The 12,696-nt window shown below is 27.3% G+C and overlaps 1 protein-coding gene and 1 pseudogene across 1 annotated transcript; both read left to right on the forward strand.

Moving 5' to 3' along the window:
- Positions 1-5,840: 5,840 nt before the first annotated feature.
- LOC148543673 (uncharacterized) lies at positions 5,841-7,573 on the forward strand (annotated as a pseudogene).
- A 277-nt stretch (positions 7,574-7,850) lies between these two features.
- Positions 7,851-8,423, forward strand: LOC110266415 (uncharacterized). The gene is made up of 2 exons (XM_088497749.1): positions 7,851-8,175; positions 8,272-8,423. The coding sequence occupies exons 1-2, from the start codon at positions 7,851-7,853 to the stop codon at positions 8,421-8,423; spliced, it is 477 nt and encodes a 158-aa protein (XP_088353875.1).
- Positions 8,424-12,696: the final 4,273 nt, after the last annotated feature.

Below are 12,696 nucleotides of genomic sequence, written 5' to 3' on the forward strand. Positions count from 1 at the left end.
TAATATAGAATTTAATTTTGATGTACGGTCATATGTGCAGCTAATTACGTAATACTATATCAGTCAAAATAACTATTTTTCACATTGACTGCATGAATAATCATTCAAAAGAACATATGTGATTGTACGACTGTATAAAATACTTTATATTATTAGTGCATCAAAATTAAACTCTATAATATAATATAAAATAAATAATTAAATTAGTTCTCGATAAATTTTAAATAAAATATTTGGTTTCTATAAATTTTTATTCTTTACAAGTTTTCGAAAACTATTTTTATTAGATAAATTGATCCTTTTTGTCGTTTTGAATAGACATTAATCAATAATTATATTTTTTAGACATAACTGTCTTATAATAAATTTATCAGAGACTTATTTATAAAATTATATATTAAAAATTTGATTAAAGCGACTAAAAACTAATTTATATGACGAGAATAATTATTAAAAAATTTTATTAAATAGAAATTTATTAAAAATTAAAATATCTTATCTAAATTATTTTTAGGATTAATTTGAATATTTAGTTTATAATATAATATGGTTTCGGTAATAGTGTTTTTATGAGTATGTGAAAAGCTTATGGTGTACGCGGAGATGTGAAATAATCACACAATCAGTCAAACTTAAAAGCTTAGAAAATAAAGAGTTAAAATGAAGACTTTGTTTGTTCATGATGGCATTTTCTTTTCACAGTTACTAGTGTAAGAGTGATGGAGAAAGATGTTGATTGAATTGAACTGTGTGTGTGTGTGCGCTTTTGGGAAGTTAAGTTGGTGAAAGATGCTGATTAAATAATTGAACATTAGTAATAATTAATATTTGTGTGTTTGCTTAATTTAATTTTGGGTTAAGTTGGAGAGAGATGTTAGTAGTTGAATTGAACACTAGTAATTAATGTGGAGTGTGTTTGCTTAATTTAATTTTGGAAGGTTAATAAGTTGGAGAAAATATATTGATTGAATTGAACACTAGTAATTAATGTATTTGCTTAATTTAATTTTGGAAAACTAGAATATAGTTGGTTTGTATTTGTATTTTTTATATTTTATAAAAAACTAAAAAATAAAAATAAAGAATATTATAAATAAAAAATTAAAATATAAACCAAACTCACCTTTAAATTTGGAGTCAATGAACAATGTTGTATTGCAATATATATTAGTATTACTATGCATGATAGGAATTTTGTAACTAATATTTTTAGATATTAACCAAATTTTAGTGTAACATTTAATTATTAGAATTCATGGTATTTTTTAAACTTTTAAAAACAGGAAAATTCGCAAAAAATATATTATATTTTTAATATTTAAAATATATAATGCGCAAGAGATGTATTGTATATATTATTATATTAATATTAAATATACAATATACAGAAAGCATATTAATAATATATATAGTGAGACATTTTTAAAAATTTAAAAAATCTCATAAAATTTAATAATAAATTAGTCCATTAATAAAAATAATCAACATCCAAATCATTTAACAAACCAAGTCCAATCAAATTGTTATAAACTAATTCACCTCCATACGATACTATTTTTAACAAATTTTTTATTTAACGTGCGACTATATATAAAATTATAAATACATGCTCTTCGTTCTCTATGTTCCTTTCGTTCTTTGCATTCTCTTCGTCGTCGTCTTCTTCATCTCCATCTTTTTCCTTATCTTTCTCTTTTATTATTGTTATCATCACTACCACCACCTTTATCTCATTCTCCTCTTTATTTTTTCATTTGAATTTTTTCTATCTCTTCTTTTTTTTTTCTCCCTCCTCCTGCTCCTCCTCCATCATTATTGTTATCATCATCGTTATTTTCTTCTTATATGTATAACAAAAAGAAAGAAAGAAAGAAATAAGAAAAAAATGTAGCATTAAAGAGTATATTTTTGTGCTTTTATAGCAAAATTTTGGTATAAAAACTAAGAAACTTATGTGCTATTGTTAAGAAATTTCGGTGTATTTATATTCTGATAAGTTCTACATAATTCAAAACTCTTCCTCTCTCTCCTCATCTTCTACTGATTCTTCTTCTTCTTTTTTAACATCATCTTTTTTTTTATTCATTTTTTTCTTGTTTTACCTTCTCAAGTTTCTTCTTGTTTTACTCTCTTAAAAAGAATAAAAATAAAAAAACCAAACAAAGAAGAAGAAAAAACACATAATATTACAAAATTACTAGAAAAATGATGAATCTACATTCACTCAACTAAAAGAAAGAAAGAAATAAGAAAAAAATGCAGCATCAAAGAAACATTTTTGTGCATTTGTAGTAAAATTTCGGTGTAAAAACTAAAAGCTTTATATGTTATTAAGAAGTTCTGCATAATTCAAAATTTTTCATATTCTTCCTCCTCATCTTTTATTGCTTCTTCTTCTTCTTTTTCATCATCATCATCATCATCTTTTTTTTTCTTATTTATCTTTTCCTTCTTATTTTACCTTTTTAAGTTTTTTCTTGTTTTATTCTCTTAACAAAAATAAAAACAAAAAAACAAATAAAGAAAAAGAAGAAACACATAATGTTGTAAAATTATTAGAAAGAGAATAAACTTATGTTCATTCAACTAAAAGGAAAAAAGAAATAGGAAAAAAGAAGAGGAAGAAGAAGAAAATACAGCATTAAAGAAGACATTTTTATACTTTTGTAGGGCAATTTATATATTTAAATAAAATGTATGAATCATTTACCCAAATGTGCAAAACAGATAGTTGTTACGTACTTGTGCAAATTTCGTTATTATGTAAACCGTGGGAGCCAACCACGGTTTCTCATTTGTACATAAACCGTGGCTGGCAGGGACAGTTTACGTGTTGGATGAAAATAAGCATAAACCGTGGGAGCCTACCACGGTTTATGATTGCATGTAAATTTTCATAAAACCTTGCTACCAGCAACGGTTTATGAAGGAGTGGGAATTGACATAAACCCTTGTAGCCTACAACGGTTTATGAGGAGTAAACATATATATATATATATATATATATATATATATATATATATATATATATATATATATATATATATATATATATATATACATGTGGGTGAGATTCAAGTTGCATGAGAGAGATCATTATCATAATGGCAAGTGAGGAGGAGAGTGTTCTTGTCCTATTGCTAAATTTTAATTTTCTACTTTAAATAAAAAAATTAAATTTTATAATTTAAGAAAGTAAAAATTAAAAAAATAAAAATTAATCATTTAAAATTTTTTATTTTTCTAAAAATATTTTTTATTTTTTATTTACCGGATAATAATACACCCGGACTGTTGACTTTTTTTGTTGCTGGACTTGTTCACAAATTAAGAATAAATTAATTTTAAAATTTTTTTATTTTTTTTGTTTATTTGATATTATTGGAATTTTTTATTTTTTAACTGTTAGAATTAATTTTTTTTAGATTAAATATAAAAAAAATTTACGAATTTGTTGTTTATTAGATATTATTGAATTTTATTTTATTTTTCTATTTTAAATAAAAATATTTAATTTTATAATTAAAAAAATAAAAAATAAAAAATTTTATTTTTTAAAATTTTAAATTTTTCTAAAAATATTTTTCTGATTTTTTATTCACCGGATAATGTTATACCCGGCCTATTGACTTTTTTTTGTTGCTGGACTTGTTCACAAATTAAGAATAAATTAATTTTAAAAATTTAAATTTTTTTATTTTTTTTATTTATTAGATATTATTGTTATTTTTTATTTTTTAACTGTTAGAATTAATTTTTTTTAGATTCATATACATTTTTAATAGGGCAATTAATTCTAACAGTTAAAAAATAAAAAATAACAATAATATCTAATAAATAAAAAAATAAAAAAATTTTAAATTTTTAAAATTAATTTATCCTTAATTTGTGAACAAATCCAGCAACAAAAAAAGTCAATAGGCCGGGTATAACATTATCCGGTGAATAAAAAATCAGAAAAATATTTTTAGAAAAATTTAAAATTTTAAAAAATAAAATTTTTTATTTATAAAATAAAATCCAATAATATCTAGTAAACAATAAATTTGTAAATTCATTTTTTTATATTGAATCTAAAAAAAATTAATTCTAACAGTTAAAAAATAAAAAATAACAATAATATCTAATAAATAAAAAAATAAAAAAATTTTAAATTTTTAAAATTAATTTATTCTTAATTTGTGAACAAGTCCAGCAACAAAAAAAGTCAATAGGCCAGGTATAACATTATCCGGTGAATAAAAAATCAGAAAAATATTTTTAGAAAAATTTAAAATTTTAAAAAATAAAATTTTTTATTTTTTATTTTTTTAATTATAAAATTAAATATTTTTATTTAAAATAAAAAAATAAAATAAAATTCAATAATATCTAATAAACAACAAATTCGTAAATTTTTTTTATATTTAATCTAAAAAAAATTAATTCTAACAGTTAAAAAATAAAAAATTCCAATAATATCAAATAAATAAAAAAATAAAAAAAATTTTAAAATTTTAAAATTAATTTATTCTTAATTTGTGAACAAGTCCAGCAACAAAAAAAAAGTCAACAGTCCGGGTGTATTATTATCCGGTAAATAAAAAATAAAAAATATTTTTAGAAAAATAAAAAATTTTAAAAGATTAATTTTTATTTTTTTAATTTTTACTTTCTTAAATTATAAAATTTAATTTTTTTATTTAAAGTAGAAAATTAAAATTTAGCAATAGGACAAGAACACTCTCCTCCTCACTTGCCATTATGATAATGATCTCTCTCATGCAGCTTGAATCTCACCCACATATATATAGATGTTTACTCCTCATAAACCGTTGTAGGCATGGTTCTGAAAACCGGACCGGACTGGCCGGTTCAACCGGAAAAACCGAGAACTGGTTATCTGGCCGGTCCGGTTAACCTCCAAAACCGAGTGGCAAAAAACCGGTCAAAAAATCGGTCGAACCGACGGTTAACCGGCGAACCGGAAGAACCGTCCGGTTTTTTGACGGTTCAGTGGTTTCGAAATTCAGAAGCCAAACGACGTCGTTTTGGCTATTTTTTTTAAAAAAAAAAAAAAAGGCATACGCGTTAACCAGTTAACCCTAACGAAGCTAACCCTAATCAATCAGCCTTCAGCCACCCACCAAACTCCCGAAGCTCTCAGCCAGTCAGCCTCCTCCCCTTTCTTCCCCCCTCATCCACCAAGGCCACCATTGCCACCGCCCACCAAGCTCCAGATTCCAGCAGCGCTCCTCATTCGCGACCCAGCATCGCTCCCCATTCGCCACCCAGCAGCGCTCCTCAGCAGTCGCGACCACCACCGCGTTGAGCCCGCCTCCTCGTCGCCGAACCTCGACGAGCTCGCCGAGCCCGCATCGCATTCGCCGGTAAGACTGGTTTTCTTGTCTTCTTGATTTTGAACATGCTTCCTTCTAGCTCGCCTGTTCTGTACTTCTGTTTGAAAAAAAAAATAACAGGGCATCTGATTCTGTTTGCTGGTTCATGGATAACATGCTGCTCTTAATTTTTGTTTTTGATTCTCTATGCTGCCTGTTCTGTTTGCTGATTCTGTTTGCTGGTTCATGAATATGCTCTATGCTTCTGTTTGCTCTATGCTCGACCATTCTGTTGGATTCTGATTTTTGTTGCTTCTGAATGGAAATTGTTTTAAATTTTTATTTTACCTGAATCAGTTGATTTCTGTGACTGTCAAGCTGCATGAAGTTGATCTATGCTGCCTGTTCTGTTTGCTGGAATCTGGAAATAATTTTTGATTCTCTATGCTGCCTGTTCTGTTTGCTGGAAATAGTTTTTGATTCTCTATGCTGCCTGTTCTGTTTGCTGGAATCTGGAAATAGTTTTTGATTCTCTATGCTGCCTGTTCTGTTTGCTGGAATCTGGAAATAGTTTTTGATTCTCTATGCTGCCTGTTCTGTTTCTGATTGTTTTAGATGGAACAATCACAAAGTAACTCACAGCCACAAGATAATGCTGCTCAAAATTCTCAAACTGGTTCATCTAGAGGTAAATCTGATCCAGCTTGGCAGTATTTCACAGTGAGGTATGACAAAAATAAAAAGGCTCAATATACATGTATTTTCTGCTTGAATACTTATAATGGAGGGGGGATATATAGAATGAAATATCATCTTGCGAAAATCCCTGGACAAATTAAAGTTTGTAACAAGGTAACTGAAGATTTGAGCTTCAATTCAAAAGGCTTTTGGAGGAAAACAAAAAAAATAAGGCAGAAAAAAGAAAATTTACATCTGAGTGTTATGATGTGGAAAGTGAAAGAGAAGCGGAAGAAGAGGGTGAAGCACCTAATCCTGTACAACCTCCGGCTCCTGCAACAATGGGAGACAAAGGAAAGAGAAGAGCGATTGCTGCTACTCCAATTGGAAGTTATTTTAAGGAAAGGACTACGCCAGGCTCTCAACCAGCTTTGAAAAGTGTCTTGGCCAGTGAACAAGTTAAACACAAGGTTAAGTTGGGGCTTGCAAGATGGATCATTGATGCACGGATTCCATTCAATGCAATTCAATCGCCTTACTTTCAACCTGCCTTGGACGGCGTTGCTGCAATTGGACCTGGTTTCAAGGGACCGTCGTATGACGAAATGAGAGTTCATTTGCTGGCCGATCTTAAGAAGGAGTGTCAGTTACTTGTTGAAGGTTATAGGAGCTCGTGGAAAAGGACTGGTTGTACACTGATGGCAGATGGCTGGACTGATCAAAGGCAGCGTACGTTAATTAATTTTCTAGTTTATTGTCCTGCTGGTATGTCATTTGTTAAGTCTGTTGATGCTTCTGATATGATAAAAACTGCCGATACCTTGTTTAAATTGTTTGCTGAGGTTATTGAGTGGGTTGGGTCTAGTAACATTGTGCATGTGGCTAGTGATAATGCTGCGAATTATGTATCTGCTGGAAAACTCATTCATGAAAAGTATCCAAACATTTTTTGGTCTCCTTGTGCTGCTCATTGCATCAATCTTATCTTAAAAGACATAGCAAGTCTTCCTCACATAGCTGACCTTGCCTCTCGTGCTTCAAAAGTGACTGTCTTTGTTTACAATCATATGATTTTCTTGTCATGGCTTAGAAAAAGAAAAGAGTGGAAAGAAATTGTTCGACCAGGTGTAACACGTTTTGCTACTGTTTTCATTACTTTGAAAAGTATATATGATCATAAACAAGACTTGCAAGCATTGGTGATTAACAAATATTTCACTTCTCATAAATTATCCAAGAGTGTCAATGGGAAGATGGTTAGTTCAATTATCTTGGATAGTAAGTTTTGGGAGGATTGTTTTACTACTGTTATGCTTGTTGGTCCTCTAATTAAGTTATTGAGGCTTGTTGATGCTGATGAAAAACCTTCTCTGGGTATTGTGTATGTGGGCATGCAAAGAGCCAAAATTAATATCAAGACAATGTTTAGAAATAGGAAATCTGCATACACACCTTATACAAGTATCTTGAAAATGCGGTGGGATAAGCATTTGAAGCGTGACCTCCATGTAGCAGCATACTTTTTGAATCCAGATTACTTCTATAGTGAGGGGTTTGTTGAGAAGCAAATATCTTGAGGTCTTTGCTTGATTTATTTGATATTGAAACTCTTTGCGATGACTCGGTTGCCGCAATGCAAGAGATACAGTTGTATCGAGATCGAAAAGGAAGTTTTGGAAGGGAAAGTGCATTGAAAGCAATTAAGAGACTTGAACCTGGTAAGTATTTATATTTCTATGTTCAATTTACTTTGAATGTTTTTTAAATATTGAATGAGAATTGATAGTTGAATTTCATATTCTGGTAGGTGAATGGTGGAGGCTACACGGTGGGAGTGCTCCTAACTTGCAAAAAATGGCAATTCGTCTTCTTCATCAAACATCTTCATCATCCGGCTGCGAGAGGAACTGGAGCCTCTTTGAACAAATCCATTCAAAGAGGAGGAACCGATTAGAGCATCAAAGGCTAAGTGACATTGTTTATGTCACTTATAATCTACGCCTTCAATCTAGAATGCATCGCAAGAAGAAGAATTATGATCCAATTGACATTCAAAGCATTGACACAGTAGATTTTTGGGTAATGCCGGATGAAGAAGATCCTGAATTTACTAATGGAGACATTGAAGGCATTGAAAATTTAATCTATACGGATAATGCTATGCCTTCATATCCTACAGGTTATTGAAATAGCAAAACTTGTTTCATTTCCTTTCAATATCCGATGTAAAGTTCTAACTTTAATTTTTTCTTGGTTTTCTATTTTATTTTATTAGATGGAGGAGATGTGGAACTTGATGTGGATTTCCCTAATGTTGCTGATTCTTCAAATACAGCATCTTTTGGTGGTACTTCTGATGATGGTGGCTTTGGATTACCTGTTTATGATGGAGATGTTAGAACACTTAATGATAATTATGATTTTTGATGAGTTGCATCTTTGATTAGTTGAAAACTTGTTAGTAATTGTATCTTTTGAATGTAGAACATTATGGGTTTGTCATTATGTACGTTTTATTTTTTGTTTAGCTATAAACTTTGATGTTTGAAGTTGTTTGTGAACCTCTAATATTAAGTAATGGATAATTTATTATGTGAAATATTAAATTTTATTAAGTTAGAAATTATTGAATTTATATACTTAAGATTATTTTAAGTTTTTTAATAATTTTATTTAATATTTAATTAAACTGGTTGAACCCCGGTCGAACCAGTGAACCATTAAACCAGTGACCTCACCGGTTCATTGACCGGTCCGGTTCTCGCAACCTTGGTTGTAGGCTACAAGGGTTTATGTCAATTCTCACTCCTTCATAAACCGTTGCTGGTAGCAAGGTTTTATGAAAATTTACATGCAATCATAAACCGTGGTAGGCTCCCACGGTTTATGCTCATTTTCATCCAACACGTAAACCGTCCCTGCCAGCCACGGTTTATGTACAAATGAGAAACCGTGGTTGGCTCCCACGGTTTACATAATAACAAAATTTGCACAAGTACGTAACAACTATCTGTTTTGCACATTTGGGTAAAGGATTCATACATTTTATTTAAATACGTAAATTGCCCTAAAATTTAGGTATAAAAACTAAAAAGTTTATGTGTTATTATTAAGAAATTTTGGTGTATTTTTATTCTTATAAGTTCTATATAATTCAAAATTTTTTCTCTTTTTCTTTTTTATCTTCTACTGCTTTTTTTTCATTATCTTCTTTTTTTTATCATTTTCTAATAATTCTTTTTGTTGAATTCTCTTAAGAGGAATAAAAAAAATTAATGTTGCAAAATTACTAAAGAAAAAAAGAAGGAAAAAAAATACAACAACAATAATAGTAATAAAAGAATGATGATAGAAAAAAAGTACGCAAAGAAAAAAAAAATACGAAAAAAAATAATGATATGTTTATATTAGTAAAGTACGCATGTATGCGCTACGTATAATAAAATTAGTTTTTATTGAATTTAGACTAATATGATTAGTTAGTTGCCAAAAAAAATTTAAATGTGTTAATCAATATCTAAAAAAATATATGGAATTTTGTTCTCTATGTCACCGACAACTACATCTTTGGTAGGTGTTCACCGAATATTTTGGGTATGGAAATTCTCAACTTTTGTATTTATAAAATTAGAATAATCTATTAAAACTCTAATTAATGTTAAAAAAAAAAAATGAAATGACCAAAAGGTCCTCGAGTAGAAATGTCTTACAAAAGTTCAACCAATAAAAAGTGTTGTGATGTGTCACCACTTACGTTTGTCATTCCATTTTAATACCTGTGAGACCTTTTTTAATATTTAATAATAAAAAAATTAATTAAAAGTAATAAAAATTATTTTATTTAATATTTATTAATTATTATAATAATTAATAAATATTAAATAAGACACATTTTTATAATATTTTTGTTTTTTTAATAAAAAAGTTTGTATAACTGTTTTAATTAGTCTTATTAAAGGGTAGGGCTGGAAGTGAGTCAAGCCAGCTCATAAGCTAGCTCGAGCTCGACTCATTAATAGTTCGATAAGCTAAGCTCGTGAGCTAGTGAACCAAATTTGAACTTGAAATTGAGCTCATATTAAATGAGTCGAGTTTGAGTTTGAATAAGTTCAGCTCATTAGTTCGTGAACTGACTCGATTATATATATATATATATATATATATATATATATATATATTAATGATATGAATTATTTAAAATTTTTTATTTATTTTTTACATATAATTTTGATGTAAGATATAAATAAAAAATTTATAATTTATTGATAGATAACAATAAATAAAATTGATCTTTTTAAATATTTTTTAAAATATATAAGTTATCATTTATTGATATAGAATTATAGATTATGTATTTATGTTTCTATTATTTGAGTCAGCTCATGAGCTCAAGCCAGCTCGTGAGCTTTCGGTGAGCCGAGCTTAAATTTAAGAAATAGGCTCGATTGTTAATGAGTCGAGCCGTGAGTCAAACTCAATTTTTGTGAGTCAAATTTGAGTTTGGTCTAGTTCGACTCAACTTGGCTCACTTTCAGCCCTATTAAAGGGACACAAAAAAGATTAATCCTATTAAATGGGTAGTTTTGAACATAGGAAAAATTGAAAAACTGAAAAAGAAATTGTACTCTGACTTAGCTTGCAGAGAAAGTGTCACATACACATAGGCAATTATTCTGGAATCATTTCAAAATTTTTGTATATTATTGTATGATAGGTTTGTTTTATATATATTTTTAATATATGAAATAATTAGATATTATTAGTTTAATATATATAGTTAAAATTTGGCTAAAAATAAACTTTTAAAATATGTATTAAATATATTGTAAAATTATGTAAGTATATATGTTTCAAACTTCATAATCTCGTAATAATAGAAACGATGTGATAAATTAATTAGTTAGGATTCAATTTTAATATAATATTTTATATTCAAATAAAATATTTAGAGATATTTATTTGAGTATGTGAAAATGTTATGATGTACGCGGAGATGTGAAATAATGACAATTAGTCAAATTTATAAGCTTATTAGAAAATAAAGAATTAAAATGAAGACTTTTAGTTTAGTTCATTATGGCCTTTTCTTTCACAATTACTAGTACAAAAGTGATGGAGAAAGATGGTGATTGAATTGAACACTCGTAATCTGTGCGTGTGTTTTTGCTACAATTAATACGCGTCATAGGAATTTTGTTCTATTAGTCAAGACAAGTACATCTATTGTATTTATTTATTTATTTTAAACAGAGCAAGTACATTAAATTTAGAAATAATATATATTATATGAAAGAGTTTTAAGTATATCGAAAAGAAGAGTGTTAGGAGGTTAGTAATTTTTGTGTTTTATAACTATTAATTGGTCATTAATAGTAATTTTAATAGTGTAAGATTACATCCAACGGTAAGAGATCACTTATTTTTTTTTTTTTATGGTTAAGTGCTAGCTACAAAACACAAAAGTTGCTGGCTCTCTAGACTTTTTCTATCGGAAATACCGGTGTTCCAGTTGTTTTAACTGTTAATCTAAATTATAATATATATATATATAATATATTAATTAAAATTAACAGTTAAAACAACTGAAACACTGATATTCTTTACTTCACTTAAAATTTTTCCTATATTATAATGAGTTTAGAGCAAGTACTTTATACATAATAAGTATATCTATTGTATTGTATTTATTTATTTTTTAATATATATTATTGAAATGAGTTAGAAATAATATATATATATATAATTTATTAAAATAAAAATAATTTAAATATTTTATATAATTAAAAAATATTAAAAATAGTTAAAAATTATTTTATATTTTAATATTACTAAAATATTAAAATATTATTGTAATTATCTAAAAAATATTTTATATTTTATATATATGTCGTGTTTTCGTATTTTATAAAATTTTAAAATTTGTGTATCTGCGTATCTCGTATTATGTCATGTCATATATCTGTGTCTGTATTTATGTATTATAGGTCAAATTAGTCTTTAAAAAATGAATTATTTTTCAAATTTATTTTTTAAAAAATTTATTCATCAAATTGGTCTTTTAAAAATATTTGTCAGTTGAATAATATTCAAACGTGTGTCTGCGTTTTTTTTTTTTTTTTTTTTATGTCAAAAGTGATCTATAAAATAAGCAAGTAAATTTTTTTCGCACAATAATGTATAAACTATTATTTGATATATTAGGAGGGTATACGTGAAATTGTGCTAATGAAAATTTCTTTGTTTTATTAATAGAAGAGTAGATAAACAAATTGATTTGCATACTATACTTAGTTTTTATCCTAGTTGATGGCTTGTACTTAAAAATTCCAAAACATGCATTAAGTATTTAATAATATAATATAAATAATAAAAGAATTTTTTTATATATGTATGTATATATATATAAGGACAATATTAGAAAATCAATATAATTTATTATTTTTGTATTTAAAAGTACTAGCTAAAAAATAATAATAAATTACTAAACTAAAAATATTAAACTGTTAACTAAAAATATTGATTAATATAAATTAAAATTGTTAACTTCGACCCTTGGAATTTTTTTAAGTATGTAAAATGATAGCTCAATATATGAAGATATGAATCAGACAATAAAATCCAAACACTGCATGAAACATCAAACATTGTGTTTCCCTGGACCAACGCATGCTGTGCAATCCTTTTCATATTTCTAAATTCT

This window comes from Arachis ipaensis, chromosome B9, assembly GCF_059453495.1.
Source record: "Arachis ipaensis isolate K30076 ecotype BB chromosome B9, ASM5945349v1, whole genome shotgun sequence".
Lineage (NCBI taxonomy): Eukaryota > Viridiplantae > Streptophyta > Magnoliopsida > Fabales > Fabaceae > Arachis > Arachis ipaensis.